Source organism: Camponotus floridanus, unplaced genomic scaffold (assembly GCF_003227725.1).
Source record: "Camponotus floridanus strain SB8 unplaced genomic scaffold, Cflo_v7.5 scaffold2, whole genome shotgun sequence".
Classification (NCBI taxonomy): domain Eukaryota; kingdom Metazoa; phylum Arthropoda; class Insecta; order Hymenoptera; family Formicidae; genus Camponotus; species Camponotus floridanus.
In genome coordinates, this window is record NW_020229325.1 from 409,505 (window position 1) to 431,667 (window position 22,163).

The 22,163-nt window shown below is 32.5% G+C and overlaps 1 protein-coding gene across 1 annotated transcript in view; it reads left to right on the forward strand.

Annotated features, from left to right (window-relative positions):
- LOC105258282 (protein rhomboid) overlaps positions 1-22,163 on the forward strand; it is a 362,375-nt gene that overhangs the window by 259,412 nt on the left and 80,800 nt on the right. The window contains exon 6 of the mRNA XM_025408100.1: positions 129-246. Within this exon, the coding sequence (XP_025263885.1) occupies positions 129-246 (118 nt within the window). The remainder of the gene's footprint in view (positions 1-128; positions 247-22,163) is intronic.

A 22,163-nucleotide genomic window follows, 5' to 3' on the forward strand; every position in this document is an offset into this window, starting at 1 on the left:
ATTAAATAAAATTATGTATTATTTATTTTTTATTTATTAAACTATCGCATACTTTGTACGGCAATCTCTTAATTTGCAGATTATAAATGTCATATTTTTTAATCTTTGCGATATGTTTGTGCTTTCAGGATGGTCCGCATGATCGGCGATGAATTCCTCACGGAGGAGCGGGACCGAAAATATTATGCCGATCACTACACATGCTGTCCACCGCCTCTCTTCATCATTCTCATCACCCTCGTGGAGGTAAGTAGATAGAGTTATCCTATCTCGTAACGAACATACGGTGCACATCGGATAATGTACGTGTATGGTATCTTTTTGCTCCTTTATCCTCGCGTTCTCCGGTCGTGATTAATAAATTTTTAACGAGATTATTTATGCGCGCAGACGGCTCAGCGATGCAAACAATGACTATGTGCCATTAACCCGTATTACCGTTTTCTTTAATTTATCACGTATGTTATCCCTTTCTCTAGTTCCTCTCAATTTCTTGAAAAATTTTTAATACATGCTAGAATTTTACATCTATTAAAGATGTAATGTTAGATAGAACGTTTGATATCGCTTGATATAATTTAAAACTCTTTTAATTTTTATTAGATTGAATATCTGATATTAGAATCTAATTCTTTAATAGTTCTTTTAATAATAACCTCTCTTCAATTTGTGAATTTCCGTTGTATAATTTCTGCCAGAACTAAATGATTTTTTAATCAGAATCAAAAAATTTGTAATATTTATCGTGTCATCATTTATACAATCTTTCAATAAAATTATGTTTTATAATTATATTATATTATATTTAATATAAGTCATAAATAATATAAATTATAATCACAATTATATAAATTTTATATTACTTTTGCATTTTGAGTATTCATTTTTTTTTATCGTACATGTTTTTTTCCAGTCTCTTGGGATATATGTTAATTGCAAAAGTTTTTATTATTTCCATGCTGTAGATACGCGTACATTCATAATATCGTATTATGTTATCAAAGATTATAAAGATTTGTTCAGAGAAAATGATTGCTAACAATCTAATATCCTGTAATCAAAGAGTTAAAAGTCATTCGTCTTGTCGCTGCCTCTCTCGCGCTTCGTTATTTTTTATACTTTTGTTAAGATGAATAAATGAAATAATCGTCTCTTTTATAATAAACGCGTCAGATATTATGCGTGTGCATATTAGCTCGCCTTCCTTTGATCTTTGCGCACATCCTCGCCTTGACTAATGCCTGCTGCTTTGAGTCCTTGTCTATTTTTTTTTATCGCCGTTCATTCTCTAATGATCATTTTTTCATTTTTTTTTCTTTCTTTCCATTCCCTTGTAGCACGCGCGGCGTGAAAATCTTTGAGATAGATTTATTCTCCCGGCCGACCTCGTTAGGCGACGATTTTAATCTTCCACAAAGTAATTCGATATTCGTAAGTCGCGCCCTCGTTAAAAGCATGCTCCGCGATACGGATAGACATCTCTTGCGCACTAATACTAATTAAAATTGCGTCTAGTTATTACGTCACACCTTTATCGCGCTCGGTGGCGCTATTATAAATATTAAAGATTGATTTAATATAACATGATAATGTTTTAAATAGGACAACTGAAAACTTATAGCGCATGTGCGTGAATCTAATTTTTTTATATATTAGAATAAACATATATATTATCATTATATGTATATTATTTTTCTCTCATATTATGATTTGCGTACGATAAAATTTGATGAAGGTATATTATAAAAATATTTGAACATATCGATCATTTATATGAAAAATAACATGATTATATCGATTATTTAAATCGACTTTGGAACTCATTCCATGATTTTGTTACAAAATATTACAAATACTTAGAACATACGCATAATTTTATACATCACTCGATTTTTGATTTTTTGAATCATCGATGTACAAGAAATACGCAGAAAATTGTTGCAAATGCGATAATTATTTCATGATGCGTCACGTCACTGTTTTTTTTTTATTTTTTCTATTTTATTATTTATCGCGGCGAAATGAATGAAAAAACGATGTAATATTCTTTTATGCTGAGCGGTTAGTGCAAATATTATTGCGCAAAGTTGCGCATTTCCTTAAGCATCGAGAACGCGTTACAAGCATATTTAATAAATTTTTAACGACCACAGTTTATGCATAACTAAGGCACAAACAACAACACAATGTTGACAGTGACAACGTGGACTGGAAATTCAGATCTCAAGTTCAGAATACCATTATTAATCTCTCCGACAGGAATTACGCGCTCTTACTCGCACATGTTAGCCGCTAACAATGTTCGTCGTTATAATAATAAAATTAACTCGACTGTAGCTAATGCCGAGTTGGACGAATGAAAAGGGGAAAAGATTTTGCTGAAATTTTTTTCATATTGCTTTGTACACAATTTTCGCACGGCATGATTTAGAATAAAATTACATAACTGTAACTACACGTATTACGTTAATGGATGAATATTTTTTTGAGAACTGTTAGTTTTGACTTTTTATTTGTCATTATATATATATGAAATTAAAACTATTTTTGAACAGGAAAACAAGAAGAGATTAAATTTTTTATAACTAATAAAAGAAATATATATATATTTATATATATTGTTGGTCATTAATATTGCAATACTATATATATTTATATATTGTATATTGCAATTTTAATGATCCACAGTACATGTATATCATTAGTTAGATAATTTAATTAGTTAGATAATTTATAATTTAATTAAATAATTTATAATAAAAATGTATGATAGAAATTTATTCATTATAAAAATACTTAATATATTGGAACCGAATTAGAAATTGAAAGTCGTTACAAATGATGAGTGGATTACAGCCGCGATCCAATTAAATCCTGGTTTAACCGCGCGGTCTATTTTTCTCTCAACTTATCCTTTGATGCATCAATCGCGCGTGATCCGAGTATGAAATCTGGTTTAAGCGTGGCACGCGGTCATTCGTAATCCGAGTACGCTTGTTAATTAAATCTCTAAGTATCTCTCCATGTGGTGTGCAAACTGCAATCCCGAAAGCGACATGTGCGGTCACCGGGATAAGATGCATCCCAGTACGAGATAAGTGCTCACGATGTACGATAGGGAAGGGTAAATTGGTATCGCTAGGTTCGCTAAAAGCGTACTTAATTGCCACTGCTTGGTCGTCATATTTCACGATTTAATTAAATCGCAAGTATCGCGCTTCTTTTTAGCTTTGCTAAAAGGTAGCGCGCTCATAATTTCATCGGATGGAAGCTAAAATTGGATTTTTAGCTCGCAGTAAGCGAAATGCAAATGAACGAACAAAGAAGAAAAAAGAAAAATGTCGCAATATTACCGATGAGTAAATTGGAGAGGAGGGGGGGACTTGTTTATATATGAAAAGATATCTATATAATTTTTAAATACGGCATCTCTTTCATCCGGGTGCTTTTTTTATTAATTTCTTTGAAGCCGCGAGCTGCTCTATCACATCGCGCAAAGTCAGAAAAAAGAACCATTTTGCTCAGCTTATACTACGAACTTTATAAATTCTCCAATCACAAAGCATTTTTTATTAATAAAATTCTTAGGTATTTTTCAGATGTATAAGCATTGATGTGTTAATAATATTAAATAAACCCAGATTGTGTGTGCACCGTAATAAGTCGCGCTTGTGAAAAACGCAAAGGAGAAAATAAATAAGATAATTTATTCTTCGCAATTATACAAAGTAAATTAGCTGACGTCTGATAACAGCAAAACAGAGGGAGAGAGTGAAAGACTTAACCAACAATTAATTACCGTAAAAAATAAATCTTGACATAAAAATTCAAACTTATAATATAAACGATTATAAAGAAACTATATTAATGTTATTCGAAATTATATATTTAATTTATTCGTAATACGACTATTCAGTTTCGTCGATAAATGAGTAATTATTAATAACTACTGTACATATATAAACGTATATCGATGAAAGAAAATCATTATGTTTATATTTTATTTAATATTGTTCTCTTTTGCTTTCGGTGACTAGAAAAAAAATAAAGCGTTCCTATAAAAAATTCGTCCCGTTTTCGAAACTAATTCGACACGCAATATAAATGCTCCTTACTGGAAAGTGAGATATGTGCCGCGACGAAGCGTATTAGAAAAAAAAAACATAAGACTCGCGCCGATTCCTGAAATCGATGGAGGGGGACGCGAGCTCGAGCCTCGAGCCGCATAAACACTATCGTATTTACCGTGCTAGGTCAGTCTATCGAACGCGCGCGCTACCGGGGTATGTAATATGTTACGTTCGTCTATATAGAAAACTAATTGCGTATACGTATAATTAAACCGAAATACGATCGAAATCGATTAATAACGATATCAATTAACAATCAATAAAAACGATATCAATTAACAATCAATAATAACGACATAAATTAACAGTTAATAACAACGATATTAACTAACAATCATTTTCCGATCGAAGGAAAATTCTGAAACTAAAATCGTAATCGGTGAATATATCGTCGTTATCGAAAAAACTTAGCAAACGATTGGCGTACTTGAGAGATTTTTTTTCCTTGCAAATTTTCTCGGATTGTTTCGTGTTGTTTTCGGCGCACAATATTAATTGCCGCAAATATTCGAGAGTAAGATTTTTGCTAAATAAAATAGAATATTGGACACTTATTTCGATTTCGTCGTAATAGGTATTTTAAGAGCGTTAATGTTTGATTCATTGTCCTGAATTTAGTGACAGAGACCGCGGCAATTGGCACCCCTTCTGTATCGCATTCTCGCTAGTCATCGAATGGCAATCGTCGCAAATAGTCGAGTTTTTTTTTAAAAGCGTCGAATAATTACCTCGAGATAAAGTCCCTCGCAAATAATCGATATTTCGTTGACGTACAAATCGCGAATAACGTCGAGTTTTTTCTTCGAACATAAAAATATCATTCGTAGAAACGTTCGTTATTAAATTATCTGTAGGTAGACGCGAAAATACGCGGTATAAAGTACAAACGTATTTAATCGGCGTATGAATCGCGAGTAATGTTTAGTTCCTTTGAAACGTTAATACTTCCTTTGAAACGTTCGTTTCTAAATTATCCGTAGTCGCGAAAATAAAATACAATGTTTTTCTCCAGGAACGTGTATATACATATAAAAAAAGACGCGGAGACTCGCCGGGCGATTTCCTGGAATCGCGATGGAGGGGGGATACAAGAAGTCGAGTCACACATACTTTCGCGTACGCGCTAGATCAGTTCATCGAGCGCGCGCGAGATATTCTATTCGCCTTTGGAAAATTAATTTCGCGTGCGTACAATCGAGTCCAAGTACACGATATTAATTAACAAAATTATACCTTTCGATCCACGGACGAATCTGATGTTGTAATTATGATTACCAACACATATTCGAGTAATCACCGCGAATGAATTTCGGAAATTGCGCCGAGAAAAATATCGGGCGAAAGTACATCGCGAGTGTATTTTAACAGTGCCAGAATGATAGTGAATAGTGATACGTAACGAATATGTGACACACGGATCGTGTATAAATGTGCTGAATAAAAGTAGGGCAATTATAGATTAATGTGAAATGGTGTAAATATATATCGGTATTCGTTTTTTGGAAAGTGCGCGCTAAAAAAATATCGAGAGAAATTGAGAGTGTAAGTTGGAAGTATCGCAAGTTTGTGTCTTTTTAATAGTTAATTAATTAAGATCTATAGATTAATATCTAAATAAATAAATAAATGCATCTCGGAAGTATCGAAAAAAGTATCGTGCAATCGTCGAATTTTTAAATATCGCTAATTAATTATAATCTCCTCGCTTTCTAACCTAATCTAATGTGACAAGTGTGTGACAAGTGACAATAATTGATATCTAGTCGAGTGTGCTTCAGTTACTTGTGCGACATATCATCGATGATTAATATTCAAAGCTTCGGATAAAAAGATGACTGGATCAGAAGGAACGGCGGGACAACAATTGGTAAGTTTATAATATGATCATTATTAACTTCATATTTAATCTAGATGCGAGTTGATACGATTGTAATATAATAAATCTTACATATATATATTTTTTTTTAAATATATGTCAAAAATAAAATATATATTTTTCACCTTTATTTTTTCATTATATTATATTACGTGATAATGATTAACGTAGGAATAATTAATGTATGTATCAACATATCAAATTTATATCATAATAAATGCATAGAATCTATTTTTATGTTATTATTACGATATTTTTATAAAATATATAATATTATTATAATATTTTTTATTAAAAAAATACAGATTAAAATATGAAATTATTAATATATATATATATATATATATATATATATATATATCTTCTTTTCAAATACTAGTGGAAATATGTAATTATAGTTTAATCATTGTTTGTTTATGTGAAGCTGTCGTATCATTTCGCAAACTGATAAATAATTAAAAATACTGGCTTTATTTTCGAACACTTCTCTCTCTAAAATTTTTGATAACTTGAACACATAGTTTTGATCGATGAAATGAAAAATCTTCAAGATAAATTGAAATGCCACAAATTCACGCAGTATCTTGTTTTGTGCTGTGATATTTTACTTTTCTTTTTTTATTAGATTTTCAAAGATTTATAATTAAACATGAGTTATATATAAAAAAAAATTCTATCTAAAAGTAAAAATCATTGATTAAAGTAGAACAACTATGATCAAACGCGTACATGATATACATATATGATTTGAAAAAATCTATGCTAAAATAATTTATTAATTTATTAAAATTAGTTTATTTAAATTTTTACATAGTTATTAAAATTATATTAAAATTAAGTTTTTACATAGTTTTAAATACATTCATAAATTGTATTTTCTAAAGAGTTCGAACTATAAGCAGTACACTATTTTTTAAATAATTGATTTCGAGGAAATATTTATAGATACGAAGAGATAACAGAGTTTGTTTAAAAGTTACAGAATAATTGAAAAGAAGACCAGTATTTTTAATTATTTATGAATTTTTATAAAATAATAGACTTTATATTCACATCGATTGTTTGGTTATTTTTACGCTCGTTAGAGAGATGAGTTTAATTTTAAATAACTCATAGTTAATACTTATTAATAATGATTGGGTTAATATGTATATGAATCATGCGCGAGATTGTCATATATTCAGCTTGATTCTAATTTATCGCTTAAAAGCTTAATTTTGCTACTTGATTTCTGTCTCGTGCATATCTACGAAAGTTCATTTGCAATTAAGGACGTTTACATATGTATATATGTACATCTGCCAATAATATGAGTGATTGCCTTCAGAATTTTAAACTATTTTATTTTTATTTTATAATATTAATATTTATTTTTATTTTATAACATTGTTTTTTGTATTTTTTTGTTAAATAATATTTTATATATTTTTTTATGCTGAATATGATAAATTCGAAAATTTTTAGTAATCAATTTATTTTTCTATCGAAATTCAGGATGATGTTTTTTTTGTAATAAAATTAAATTTTAAAGTAATCGGTTCTAAGACATAAATAGAGTTTTATAAAATTTATATAAAATGTATACATTTCTTATTTTTTCTGTAAAATTTCAATGGATTTCTAATTTTTTATGGTAATCAAGATATAAATTAATCTTGTGGATATACATATACTCATATGATATGTGTACTCATACATATATTCATATATAGATATACTCATATGTAGATATACTCATATGTATAGCGTGCTTATAATACATTCTGAATCGCACAGATTACATGAAGCGATTCAAACACACATTACTCTGTATTATAAATGAGTTGAACTTATACGCGACGTATCGCATATTCCGCAATTGCAACGCTTTTCACATCGCATGTCATCAAAATAAGACCGTATTATTCATTTTCCTCAATCGATCGCCGAATAATAATTTGCAAAATATTTCGGAGATACAAAAATAATAGCTGAAAGAAAATGAAAATTAAAGGACACATCGATATTCGATATCTCAAAAAGAAAAGTTTGAATTTTTTCGTGAAAATATTAATAATTAGGTTTTCTCGATATATAAATATTAAAATATCAAAGTTGAATAATGAAAATAATAAAAAAATTAATAAATAAAGTATATCTTTTAATTTTATATTTAATGCTTATAATTTTAGTATAAATCTTTCTTTCGAAAACCAATTATTAAATTTTGAAAGAAAGATAGTGGCACAATATGAATTAAAAGTTTTTATTTCATTGTATAAATTCAAATAAAATTAGTTTTCAAGGATCAACCATTACTCAAAAAATGTACAGTGATTGCCATTTTTAGCAATACAATACATTTTATTGTTAACATTGCCATTGTATTGCTTTTGTATTTTTGATATTTCTGTTATTATATATTGTCAATATTTTATTGTATATTGCCAGTACTGCAGAATTAAAAAATATTTTGCATATTACTTTTTCTCTTATATTGCTAGTACTATTTTAATACATATTTTTCTAAAACATGTATTTCCTAAAATCATATTTACTGTACTGCCGCAATATATTTCTAATGAAATGTACAATGATTGTCATAATGGTTGACTCCTCGGTTTTCAAATATAATTGCGGTTTTATAAAAAATGCCTCTTTTCAATTGGAAAATACAGAAAGATAATACTTTATAATTGATTTCTCGATTTTTTTCCGTGAAATTTTATCGCAATAATTAATCATGCCTATTATAATTGACCAGAATTCGTCTTTGAAAAGGTTCTGTTACATAAAGCAAACCGTGGAGAGTTACTGCAATCACAATCGCATCATGTAGCAATGATATGCGGATTATTTTATTTTACGTCGCTTTTTTTCATCATACGAAATATTATTTCTTCCACTAATTGATATCTTACTTTCAAGACAATTTAAAAAGTATGAATTGATATTGGCAGTCATTTTTTTTTCATTAATTAATGATAATCTGATTCTCTCTGTTATTAGATATCATTTTGTATTCAGCGACAGATTCTCTTTTTCTTATCCGTTTCTTTCTCGCCTCTTTGCAAAATTAATTAGCTTGTGTCTTTTGTCGCATCAGTATGTCTCTTGTAATTAATAGTTTTATTATTTATTTATTCAACAAGAGATTCTTGATGCGAAAATCCCTTGTAATTTACGTATGAAGCGTTGCATAATAATTATGATAAAAAAATATTAAAAAAACAAGCTGGAAAAAGATCTAAACAATTTATCTTTTAAATTATTTATATCACGGAAAAAAATTAATTAAGCTACATTTTGAAAATATTTATTTGCTTTTTAAATGATATATTATTAATATATGATGATATTTACGATTTATTTTTAATCCAATTAAAAAGATATATTTTTATATAATGTATGTATAATGTAATTGATCCAGTTTTATACAATTCGTTGTATCACAAATCAGAATTATTTAGATCTTATCATTCCGCATTACGATGCGGTTCACAATTACGCACAAGTGTGCAGTAAAATATATTGCTTATGCGATAACTACTATTTTCATTTCTACTTTGTATGTTTACTACCATATTTCGGGGCAATGAGCGCAGCGCGAATTTTTATCTTAACGTCGTAATGTATTATCCTGGCATCGCGATGTCTCGCGTCGTCTGATATAGGTCCACAGTGACCCGTAGCTTTCGATGGTGTCACCCATATCATCTCGCAAGTGTTTCCTCCCTCTAAAAGCATCCTTATTTAGGACCCTCTGTTTAGGATTGTCTGTTGATGATATTCGTTGATAGTAACTTTTTGATCAAGTTGGGGGAATCTTGTTCAAAGATGCAATCGCAGAAATTAATCTTGGACGATATAAATGTGAAATATTAAACAGAGTACAAGAAAATATAATAAAATATCAGTTATATACATGTAATGACATTATATATTCGGTGGAATTGATATTTTAATTTTATATTCGGTGGAATTGATATTTTAATTTTATTTTTTAATATTATTTAATAACAAGTACATTAGATTATATGAATATATATTATACAGTATATTAGATATAATATTCTATTATTTTATTATATTTTATTTTTATAATTATCTTTCTCAAAATGTGTATAACTTTTTCTAAATTATTTTCTATACCTCGCGTAATGTCTTCGTGTAATAGCTATTAAATATTTGCACTAGGAATTTGCGTTTGCAAATGTTCCCTTTCAACGCTTTGTTTTGCGATACCTCGAGCAACCTTACACGTCTCAACGGTCGTGTACTTCTGAACGCATATCTCTCGTTGGTATCCTGACTATGGGAATGAGAGCTCGCTGTTGTATTGGATGTTTATGTATTTAGGGTGTGCGGGTACACACATTGTAAGGGAGAAGATCGAGGAGAAGAAGTTCCGTTCCGTCTTATCTCCTTCTGCCTCCTCCTAGCGAGGGATGGACGTTGTCGTTTGGCCTCGCCCCTATCCTAGCCCGACCTAGCCCGACACTCGAGAGTTTCCGCGAATAAATGTGTATTTGTTTTGTAGCACGGTGTGTAATCTGTGTAGCGAAGGAAAGTTGTTCTTCAGGTTTCGCGCGAATTTTCGTCCGCTCTTCTTTTTCACCCTTCCCCTCTCTCTTTCTCGATCGCTCGATTGTTACGTACATATGTATATAGGACGTCTCCTATGTGAGATATACTTCAGAAATGGATTCAGAATTTGAAAACAAGGAAGAAGTTTGTATAAAAGTACGCCGAGTACTTCGTATTTTGTTCGAGTTAGTCCATTTCTGCGATTTCTAGCAATAAAGAAGATACGAAGATAGAAAAATAAAATATTAATCTAATTATTCCCCCTAGTCTTTGAGAGAAATGCTCTAAATGACTATTCCGTTCTTGATTATACGCGTCTAATCATAGATTATCCAACGCCCTCTCAAATTCCAGACATTCCTCGGATTCGTTGGCAATCTTCTGTGCATTGGCGCGTACTCGCAAATTCACGCGCAGAAATTTCTTTATTATTTCAACATATCGATTTATTTCCAGAATTTCTTTTTATTTTTAATACGTATTTTTAATGCATATATTTTTCATAATATGGAAAAAAATTTTTAAATCAAAATTAAACACTTATATACAGAAATATACAAGTGCAAAGAATAGTCACTTAGAGTCATTTTTGTGTTATTTTGGACTATCACACATTTATCAGAATCTTGGGATAAATCTTATTTCACATATCTTTCGCACGAACGCGTTCTCTCGTGAAAGTGAGAAATTACAACGCGCATACCTATCGGGAAAAGGAATAAGAGAGAGAGAGAGAGAGGGAGGGAGGGAGGGGGAGGACGAGGGGGCGGAATGAGAAGGTCGAAACGGGAAGAACTCTGCCATTTCTTCTCCTCCGGAGCAGAACAGCAGAGGAACCAGTAATCTTTCGTGCGGAACCGGCCTTTATTTCTAGCTGTCGCATATTTTCGCCGGCGACGCGTTGGAGCGAGGGGGCGTCGACGAGTCTCGCTATCGTCTACACTTCGAGAATCGATAATCTCGATCCTCCGTTCGTTCTGTATTATAGTATCTTGTCTTCTCTTCTATCTCCCTCTTTCTTTCTTCCTCCTTCGCTTATCCCAGTTTTGCATTCCCATGACGTCACGTGGATGCACGGTTATCTAAATAACCGTGACGTTTTATCGATCGATGCGCTTTTTCTCTTTCTTATCCTTCCTCTTTCTCTCGCGATAGTGAGTTGTACTTTACATCAACGCGAAATGCCTCTTATATTTTCTCGTATATTGTGTAATATCGTCAAAATGTCATAGTTCGTACTTGATAAAATTCGAGTCACGTCGCGCATTAAACCGCGCCGATTTTTATGAGCATTATGACGCGCATTAGCTTGTCCCGCGATCTCGTGACAAATTTAAACAGGCATTAAGGATTTGTAGGCGGTAGTATATCTGATTGATGTGAAGGCAAAATTAAATTTTATGATCGTGAACTATTAGTGATGCTAATAGTGATAACTATTAACATCACTAATAGTTCACGATCATAAAATTTAATTTTGCCTTCACATCAATTAGATATACTGTCGCTATATTAGGTAGAAAACTTGTTTGACATTAAATGCTTTTGATCCTCTCTCTAAAAGTGAATCAGTGTATTATCACTGAAATCAACAGTAAATACTCACTGATTACAAGCAGTTATAAGTACAGCACTGATTACAGTGATAATACACTGATTCACTTTTAGAGAGCTTGCAATTAATTTATTATTTCTAATATGAGATCTGTCTCTTTCTCTCTTTTGCATAATATATCAATTGATTAAATGATAGAATAATTTCTATGATGATCGTGAGATTTAAATTAGTCTAACTAAATTTTATTTTATTGTAAATTGATAGCCATATATATATATATATATATATATATATATATATATATATAGAGCTATTAATAACTAATAAACTACATTTAGATAGGGCATTAAGCTTTCTTGTCATGATCCTTTAACGATCGTGTCTCATCACGTTAACTGACGTAAAACTGTAAAGTTTATAAAGTCGATAGGATATCGTGTCGACGACGCTTGATAGAAAGACACTACGCGATCTGGAAAACCGACAGGTACAGAACGCAATAACCGGAAGTTGGGCGACCTTGAGATAAGGATGCCGGATATTACGAAGACGTCGAAGTGAGAGACCGGTGTCGAGTCTTTCCCCTACGTTCAACAGGAAGTGAATCTCCTCGCTTGCTATTGCACTTTGCTGCCGTTACCTATCTCTGCCTTAACAGCAAACACCTACTATCCCGTACTTCCGCGTTCACCCTTTCCCATACTCTAACTATTCGCCCCGGCTAAACTAACGTCGTTACGCTGAAACGATATTACGAGAAAGAGCAGCAACGTTTCACGATTGGCCCCCGCAAATTGCGGACGTACAAATATTATACGATTATTTGAAACACAGTGAGAAAATATCCCGTTGGATTAGCGATGATGTTTACAGGAATCTCGTTTGACGAAATGTTATGACATGCGAAATAATACGTAAATAATTTGTCACTGCAATTTGATCAAAAAATTCACGATTTATCAATGATTGGATATCGATATTGCAAATGAAAGAATGTTGTAAAGATCTCGATATGAAAGAAAATTTTGATGAAATGTTATGACATGCGAAATAATACGTAAATAATTTGTCACTGCAATTTGATCGAAAAATTCACGATTTATCAATGATTGAATATCGACATTGCAAATAAAAGAATGTTGTAAAGATCTCGATATGAAAGAAAAAGTCGGCGATAAACTATTAATTAATAAATTGCTTTAAAATTGCTTAATAGTTAAAATTGCTTTAAATTAAATAGAATTATTTAAGAAGTTGTAGAAAAAGTAATTAAAAAGTAAAAGATCACAACGTAAAATATTTAAGCAATAATACAATTGTTGCCTATCATCAATTGAGTAGTCTTATTAGTTTTTTAATAATTAACATACAAAATAATATATATAAAATAAATCTTGGCATGTCATAATATTATTTGATTATTTAGTTTTTGATTTTGGTTTTGACAAATTTTGACACATGTTACTCGAGAGACGAAGAAAACCTAAGCTCGAGGATTTCAGACGTTATTTGAAACAGCTAGACGATACATGGCGGATATGAGAAGTGAGAAGAGACGAAATTCGAGACTATCTCTAGCAAAGCTGAATTTCCTGAATGTCGGAAATCCTGCACAATCCCTCGTGAACACGTATATTCCATCGGTTCTTCTAAGGCCGATTCGATTGGTTCTCGGTTGAGCTCACTTATACATTAACCATTACTGATATATCAACGGAAATTGATTAATATGATTTTCCCTAATTGTCTTTATAATTTCTCTAATTGTCGTATTTGATATATCTCGTGTTGCGAAATTATAAATTTCATAAGCGTGTTAACCCTTTTACTCCTGTAGGAACATATATGTCCCGGTGATATAATTAAATAAATTTTATCTTGTACTTATTGAACCTTTTTTCTCAATATCTAACCCATAGAATTATAAATTTCCAAAAATACAAAATCAGGAGTGAAAGAATTAAAGTGGAATAATCCTTCTAAAAAATCTGTCTTTAATCTATCTTAATGTATGAAATTTCCCCGTTTAAAAATATTTGATACAGATTTTATATAGCTTTTACTTAAATTAATATTTTGCTCTCATGTCACATGCATATACCCGCAATAATTTCTCCATATGTCACTCACAATTATTGCCTTGTTTAATTTAGTGAGATCATATCGCGGTTGATATATTTGTACCAAGTGTTAGTAATAATTCTCTTCATCTGTCGACAATTTTGCTCTTACACATATGTTTAATATAGTTCTAAATATAATTTCTAATATATCCCAGAGTTTATTGTATATTTACATAGAAGAAGAGAATATAATATATGTACAAGAATAATACACACACAAGAATAATGTACAATATATAGAGATTGTTTCGCGCCGATAACAAAATGAAACGTATACAAATTTCGAGATGTATTTAACTTTTAACTGCATTGTATCGCCTAATTGATAACAGTGCAACGAATATCATAGAAAATAAATGATCAGAGACACATAAGCTATTTGGAATTTGGAAACATTGGGAAATATTTGACGAAAAATAATGAGACAAAAATAAAGATCGCATATCTGATGTTGAAAATTTGTGCATAGGCGCGTGTATGTATAATATGTACGTATGTGTCATATAATATTATACTATTAAATATCTCTTCTGTGGGGTGACACACGCATCGAGCACACACTGCGAGAAGTCGCCTATAAACGATCATCGTGCGCGCACGGTGCATTCATGTATGTATAGTACGTATAGAATCCTTCAAAATTCAATCCCGCGACTTCGCCTACCATGTTCGGTCTCGCGATACTCGACCATCCTCTCCAGGGAATTAAATTTCCATCCGCTTCGATCGTGTTGCCAGAGGTCAGGCCGAATATCTCGCGCACAAACCGTTCGCGCGACCGATCGCGGATTATTATTTGGTGGTTGACCGCTCACGAACGAATCCCTCCTCCCTCTCGGCTTCCCGAGCGCAATATTGAGATGTAACTAAATCACCCCTTTCATCTCTCGTCGTGCGTTCCATTTGCCTTGTTTGTCAGTGTGAGAAATATGTAATTTTGCACGGATTGAAAACTTGCGTGATTTCCCTTGTCGATGGTGTTTCTCGATGATGTACCAAAATATCCTACGTATACCTTATATTGCCGCTAATAGCATTCGCATATCTGCTTTGCGCGATATGATCGCTTTTAACTTTTAATGTTGAAAAGTTATCTGTTGTGTACAGCTGCCTCCATTAACTCGCACAATAACACGTCTACATTACTATCGCTCAGAGACTACAATGTCAGATTAATGTACAATCATCTCTGAATTCACGATTAACAATGGACGACAAAGATGATACTACGAGTGCTCTCCGCGAATCGGCAAACGTTCAGAAATTATACATACCATGTGCGAATAATGTCTCAAAATCGCGGAAATGAAACTGCAACACATATGGGGCGAGCGATAAATTTTTACGGTTCGCACATATATGTCACCGACGATTTCATCGCTCATTCGTGATCGAAAACAGAACGTTCGTATCTACCATCAAGCGGTTTATGCGGGTGCATCTTTTTTTTTTAATTGTTATTCATCGCGTTGCCGCGATATAATACTTTCTCCAGCGTGCGTGCGATGCGATATCTTACGGAAACGGTTGCATTATTATTATTTTTCTCTTTTTTTCGCATTATTACAATCGGAGAACTTGAACGATGACAGGCTTTTTACGCTATCAACCGTGAGCCGTTCGAATGATTATTCCGCAACATCCGAGTCCGCATGTGAGAGAGCTAGCTATTTATTCGGTCCCGTGAAAGAGAAAGAGAGAGAGAGAGAGCGTGCACTTTCATAACGCGGCATTTCCTTCGATAGCGCACATATCAATTATTCTATCGCGCTTTATTATTGCCGTTGCTTGGCCTAATTATTTACTCACCGGAATTCGCGATTCTCTCTCCGAACACGAAGGAATAAATCAGTCATCACGCTGCATGCTGCTTTCTCACATCTTTGGCCACACGAAAACCATATCGCTAGCATCAAATATATATTTATATACACACACACACATATATATAACGATTTATCTAGCTATGTTTGTAGCTGACAAGATTAACTCTTGTAAATTTGCGTTGTTGCAATGTAAATATCAGATGATCGATTAATCATGCGGCAGCGTATCATTAATTCATAAAAATAATTTAAACAAATAAATACACGTACACATTGTATACATGAAGAAAACTTTTCATCCTTATCCCAAATATGATATCAAATTATTTATTCTTAGAAATTATGTTTAGTATAGTGATGTAAATGTATATTAAATATAATTTCTAAGAATATTTAAATAATTCGGGATCATATTTGGAATAAGGTTAAAAAGTTTTCTTCGTAAAAAGAAAAATCGCCGCATAATTTCAGAAGCGGGTGCATTTTTTTTCTTGTCTAGAAATCCTGAGCTCGGTTGCATAATCACGTGTTCGTGATTTTTCAGGAAGATATTCTCTAATTCGAAAGAACCTTAACACATATACACACACATCTTGCACTCGCAATTTCATAATATTATATTTAATAACGACATATACGAGTCTATATAAATTTCCACTGATTACCGCGCGCTCTAATAATTTCGCTTGCTAAGCGGAATTCGTAGCTGCGCGAATTTCGCGAAATTCTACTAGACAGTACGACAGAATGTCTCTCGGCTGAAAATGAAGTTGAGTTAAATTCTCATTGCGCTACTGACGATTTTCGCTTTATCACGTTGTCTGGCTTTGAATTTTTGAGGATTCGGATTTCTATTTCAAATGAGATTTTTATCCCACACATTTCGTCACGAGGGAATTTTTGGGAAATAAAAGTGCTCACATTTTATTTTATTTTGTTACATAATAATGTATAATGAAAATTAATGTATGATTTTTTTGGACGATTATACGAATTTTGTCTCTTACAAAATTTATTAAACTATTCATAACGAAATATTAGTGAATATAATCTTATTTTATGTAAAATAATATATTTTATGTTTTTTAATTATTTTAATTTTTAATATAACTATAATTTTTATACATAATTAAATTTAATTTTTAAATTCTTTTACTTAAAATAATATATTAATTAAATAATATTCTCTGTCTGTATAAAATATTAATTAAAAGTAAACGAATTTTAACGTCTTTGATTAAAAATTTAATTATAAAATTTAATTTTATATTTAAATAATCATCTATTTACGATACAGTCATTCTATCGATTTCTATTATTCTCTCTCTTTCTCCCATTTTCATCTAATATAGAATCGCAAACTTGTTTTTAATCGTAAATTAAAACATCACAATAATATTACCTTAAATGAGCTGTTCCTATGTGCATAATGTTTATCGACAAGCTTATAGAGCTTGTGCAATTGTTATACGCAATAACTGCCGCGGCTGATGCACAACATGTAACAACAGTGATATAGAATATTACATACAGTTGTAATACTCTACATAAGTGCATCGTGCATTATTATTCTACGTAAGCTATTACCCTATCATATCTCTATGTAAGTCATTCTCTTTTCCTAGTCTGTAATACTTTCTAATACGATATAATATATAATATAATACAATATATATTTCATAAATTGCAAGATACATGAAGTGTTACGTATACCGTGAAATATTTCTCGTTCATACAAGCGTTCTTACGACGCACATGTGAAAGATCTAATTTAATCTATAGTCGGTAATAATATGAGAATTTGCATATCTTAATCCATTATTGATCAGAATCGCGGGAAGGACATTTTTAACAAAATGTGCGGACGTGAATAATATCAACTGTAAGTGTAGTCAAATTTCCTCCCTCCCTCCCTCCCCCCCTCTCTCTCTCTTTCTCTTCAAATGAATATTAACTATCGAATCGACGAATTGATCCCGTAAGCGATAAAACGACGCGATAACGCGGATCGCGGAAAATACGGGAAAAGCGGGACAAAGCCGGGTTCGAGCTGAATATAAGCATACAATTCCCGCATACATATATTTGCCATGCGATAACAGCGATCATACTCCGCTAATGGAGCCCTTGTACGAGGCGATAACAAAACAACGTAGCTACTAGAAAATAACGTACCGTGGAGAAAGGAAGGTATTTACGTGGCCGCAGGCAACTGCGACTGCAACCGCACGGTGGTGGTGCACAGGTGCGGACGCGAGTGCCTCCGCCGAATGCGCGTATGAGGGACGACGCAACATCCAGCGTTATCAAATTGATGTTTATTCAAGTGGGCGCAACGCGTAGGCGACAGGATGGGGAATTGCTGCTATTGCTGCGGATCTTCCCCGATCCGGCACGCGTGTGTGTATCGTGCAAGAGAGAGAGAGAGGGGGAAGGGAGAGGGAGGGAGGGCGGGCGGGCGGGCGGGCTTGTGTCCCTCCTGCAAACACAGTACGTCTATCCCTTACCGTATGTGCAATGTACCGTTGTCCGTTTAGCTGAATTATGACGTACGGTCGAGATGGATACATACACATGTGTGTACATATGTTTATATATGTGTGTACAGGCATATACGCACCTACATCGGCCACGTCGTCGCCGGTAGGCGACCCCTTATAATACGTCCAGACGTCAATTTCGTGCGCGGCGACATGAAACGGGTCTTTGGGGAAATAGGCGTATTGTCCGTAAACTTTATGTCCCCCGGGGGGTCGGCATCGGCCCGCGACGCGACCGAGTAAAGGCCAAACGGACGCCAAATGACCGGCGGCGTCGCATTAACCTTTCGCGATACGCATCTATTGTGCGCGAATTTATCATACCGCCCGATAAAATGAGCGCGATGATATCCAGCCTTCGTCTTTTGACACGTATCGATTAAGTGTATTTATTATGCGAAAGAATATTTCGTTTATTTTAAAAATATAATCCGTAGTGGGATGTAATTGTTGATTCCTATAACGAGTAAATTAACGCTGAATAATGTTTTTAGAATTTTGGACCTTTTTTACATGAAATTTATTTCGTAATCATCGAGAAAAATGATTTAAACAAGATAATTGTTAATAAGAAATTATATTATCATATCGCCCGATAAAATGAGTGCGATGATATCCAGCCTTTTGACACGTATCGATTAAAGTGTATTTATTATGCGAAAGAATATTTCGTTATATTTCGTTATATTTTAAAAATATAATCCGTAGTCGTGGGATGTAATTGTTGATTCCTATAACGAGTTTGCGTAAATTAACGCTAAATAATGTTTTTAGAATTTTAGACCTTTTACATGAAATTTATTTTGTAATTATCGGGGAAAATCGTTTAAACAAGATAATTGTTAATAAGAAATTACATTATTGCATCGTGTATTTTTGCCGTTATTCGCTTCAATTCGAAAAGTTAGTGACTGGATGAGTGAATGTTAATTCTGAAACGAGAATGAGAGGATTAAGCAGAATGCAAGCAGGCTTAATCGCAGGCTTTACTTGTATTTTACGGTTGCGTCGACAAAACAGAGTTGAAAAAAACACCAGGTTCAGATCATACGAATATTTCGCCGCAAAACGTGCTGATCCGTTGAAAGCGCAAATAAACATTACAACGCGAGGGATAAATCCAATAGTTTGTAAATGTAACGCAACTCTCACGCATGCATCTATCAAGAACATCTATCCTATCGAGTGAAACCGAGTGTAAACGAATAAGGCATTACTGCATCCTTTTTAATTTCAATAATTTGATTGCGCAATCGTTATTATACTTGTCATTGGCTTCATTATTCAACACAATTAAATTAGTTAAATCTTAAAAAAAATCGTAATAAAGCTGGAGTTTCAAAATTGGTGGATCAACAATTTGAATTATTCACTATAATAAACAGAAATTATTGCGAATTAACAACATATTCCGCAGCACAATGAACAATTTCAAATTAAGCACGGCTTGAACACGAGGATTAGCCGCGAGAATGTATTCCCTTTTGCATGGCGAGATAAATTGAGGACGCCAAAAACATACACAATGTCTCTGTTTGTTTTATCTTCGAATACGGTTCCTCAAGAGCGAAACGAGTGGGATGGCGTGAGGTGTTCTTCACCGGTTCTTCTTTCTGCAGCGTGCTCGTGAAGTGGGAAGTAACACGATTTCGGCACGACATGCGCGAAAGACGAGGGTGTAAAACGAAGATTTTACACGAGCACGTGAGCCTGCTAACGAGCGACATACAGCGTCGAGCTACTCGGCGGAAAATGAAAATCTTTTTTAGATGAGAACTCTAAAATCGATGCGACGAAGAGCGAAAGAGAGACAGAGAGAGACACTGTCGATTCTAGAGATGACGCGTGCATTATATCACTTTTCCGATAATAAAAGTTAAGAGCGCGATAAATACGAGAGGCATTGAGAAAGATTAAAGAGACTTTTGGACTCGTTAATTATTGTGAAAAAAGTTTGTTTTCTGAAATACTCCAGAATAATCTGGTGGAAGCGACAGATTTGGAGACAAAGTTAATTGGATTTGCTTAAAGTGTAAAGAAAAATTCACATGTTATGTAAATCGAGTGTGATTTACGTTGATTACTGAGCAATTTAGTTAAGTGTAGGAGGAAATTTGTATTCAAGTACGATTCTAGAGGTACGTCAAAGAAATACTTCGCGAAAAATAAGTCGTTATTTTGGAAAACAATAAATGTGACAAGGAATTGTGAAGAATGCAAAAGGAATGTTTCCAATTATTTAATATCGATGTTTATCATTTCTTGAAATGGAGACTAAATATTTGAAAATTACAGAATATCCCGATAATAAACGGAAAGACGAGATATTTACATTTACCTTATTTGCAGTCTTGATCGGAATGCGAGCGAAAAATGCGCATTACACGCTCTTTAAATGTAAAGTGATTTTCTGATCATCTCCGACGCGAATTAATAATGCGAATTTTATTATAGAAAGCAGTATTATGAAGTGCTCGCATTGTATAACAAAGAACGGCAATGTAATGCGTTCAATCGTGCTATATTATAACGCATTATACATCATGCATGCGAACGAGATTGCATACACATAATTGTACGTCACTTAATATTTTATTTATTTTAATATGTACGAGAAGAGAGTCTGCAGTGCATAAAACGAAATTTTATTTATAAAATTTTTGTTTGTTTTTTCGGCTAATTATAACAACATCGGAATGATCGTTTTTTATAAATATCACATGCAAATTCAATTGTAGAGAAAATTGATTTTATGAAATAGATAAAAAAGATTTACAGACAATGTAATTTATGCGATCCAATAATTTGTGCATCTGGAATAATTTGTTTCTTTACATAAAATACAACACGCGAAAAAAATAAAAGAATAAAAGAACGAATGAAATATAAAAAGGCACTTTTAAAGTAAAATATTGATACTGATAATAAAAGTGAAGAAAATAAGACGGAAATTATTACTGAATATTTAATTTTATATTTACATTCCTACGTTTTTAGTGATTTTTATTCTAATTAGAATCTATTGTTTAAACAAAGATGTACAAAAGAGAAATTTTGAATCATTTCTATTCATCATATTTTATCGTAGCATAAATCACATGTGATCAATACTATGAGCGTACAATAATAATTGATAAAAATACAATATTTTATTGTACTTTTAAATGATTGAAAATTGTATATGTGTATGTATATATGTATTATTGAAAATTATTATATATAAATATACATACATACATAAAAAAATTTATTGTGATTATATTGCAAGTGTGATGCATGTCGTAATAATTATATAATGCTTTTAATTCTATAGAATTGGCGCGATAACAATATATTTGACATAATCAACATAATATCAGGAAAAGATCTGATGTAAAGATACGTCTGTAATGCATGATGTAAATAATTACGGCGTTCGTCAACATACGGAATGCGGAGACAAGGATTTCGCATCCAGTTAGATGATATGATGCTCTGCGAAGAAACGCACTCGAGATTTCTCCTCGACGTCGTCTGTTGAAAAATTCACGAGTATTTCGTATTC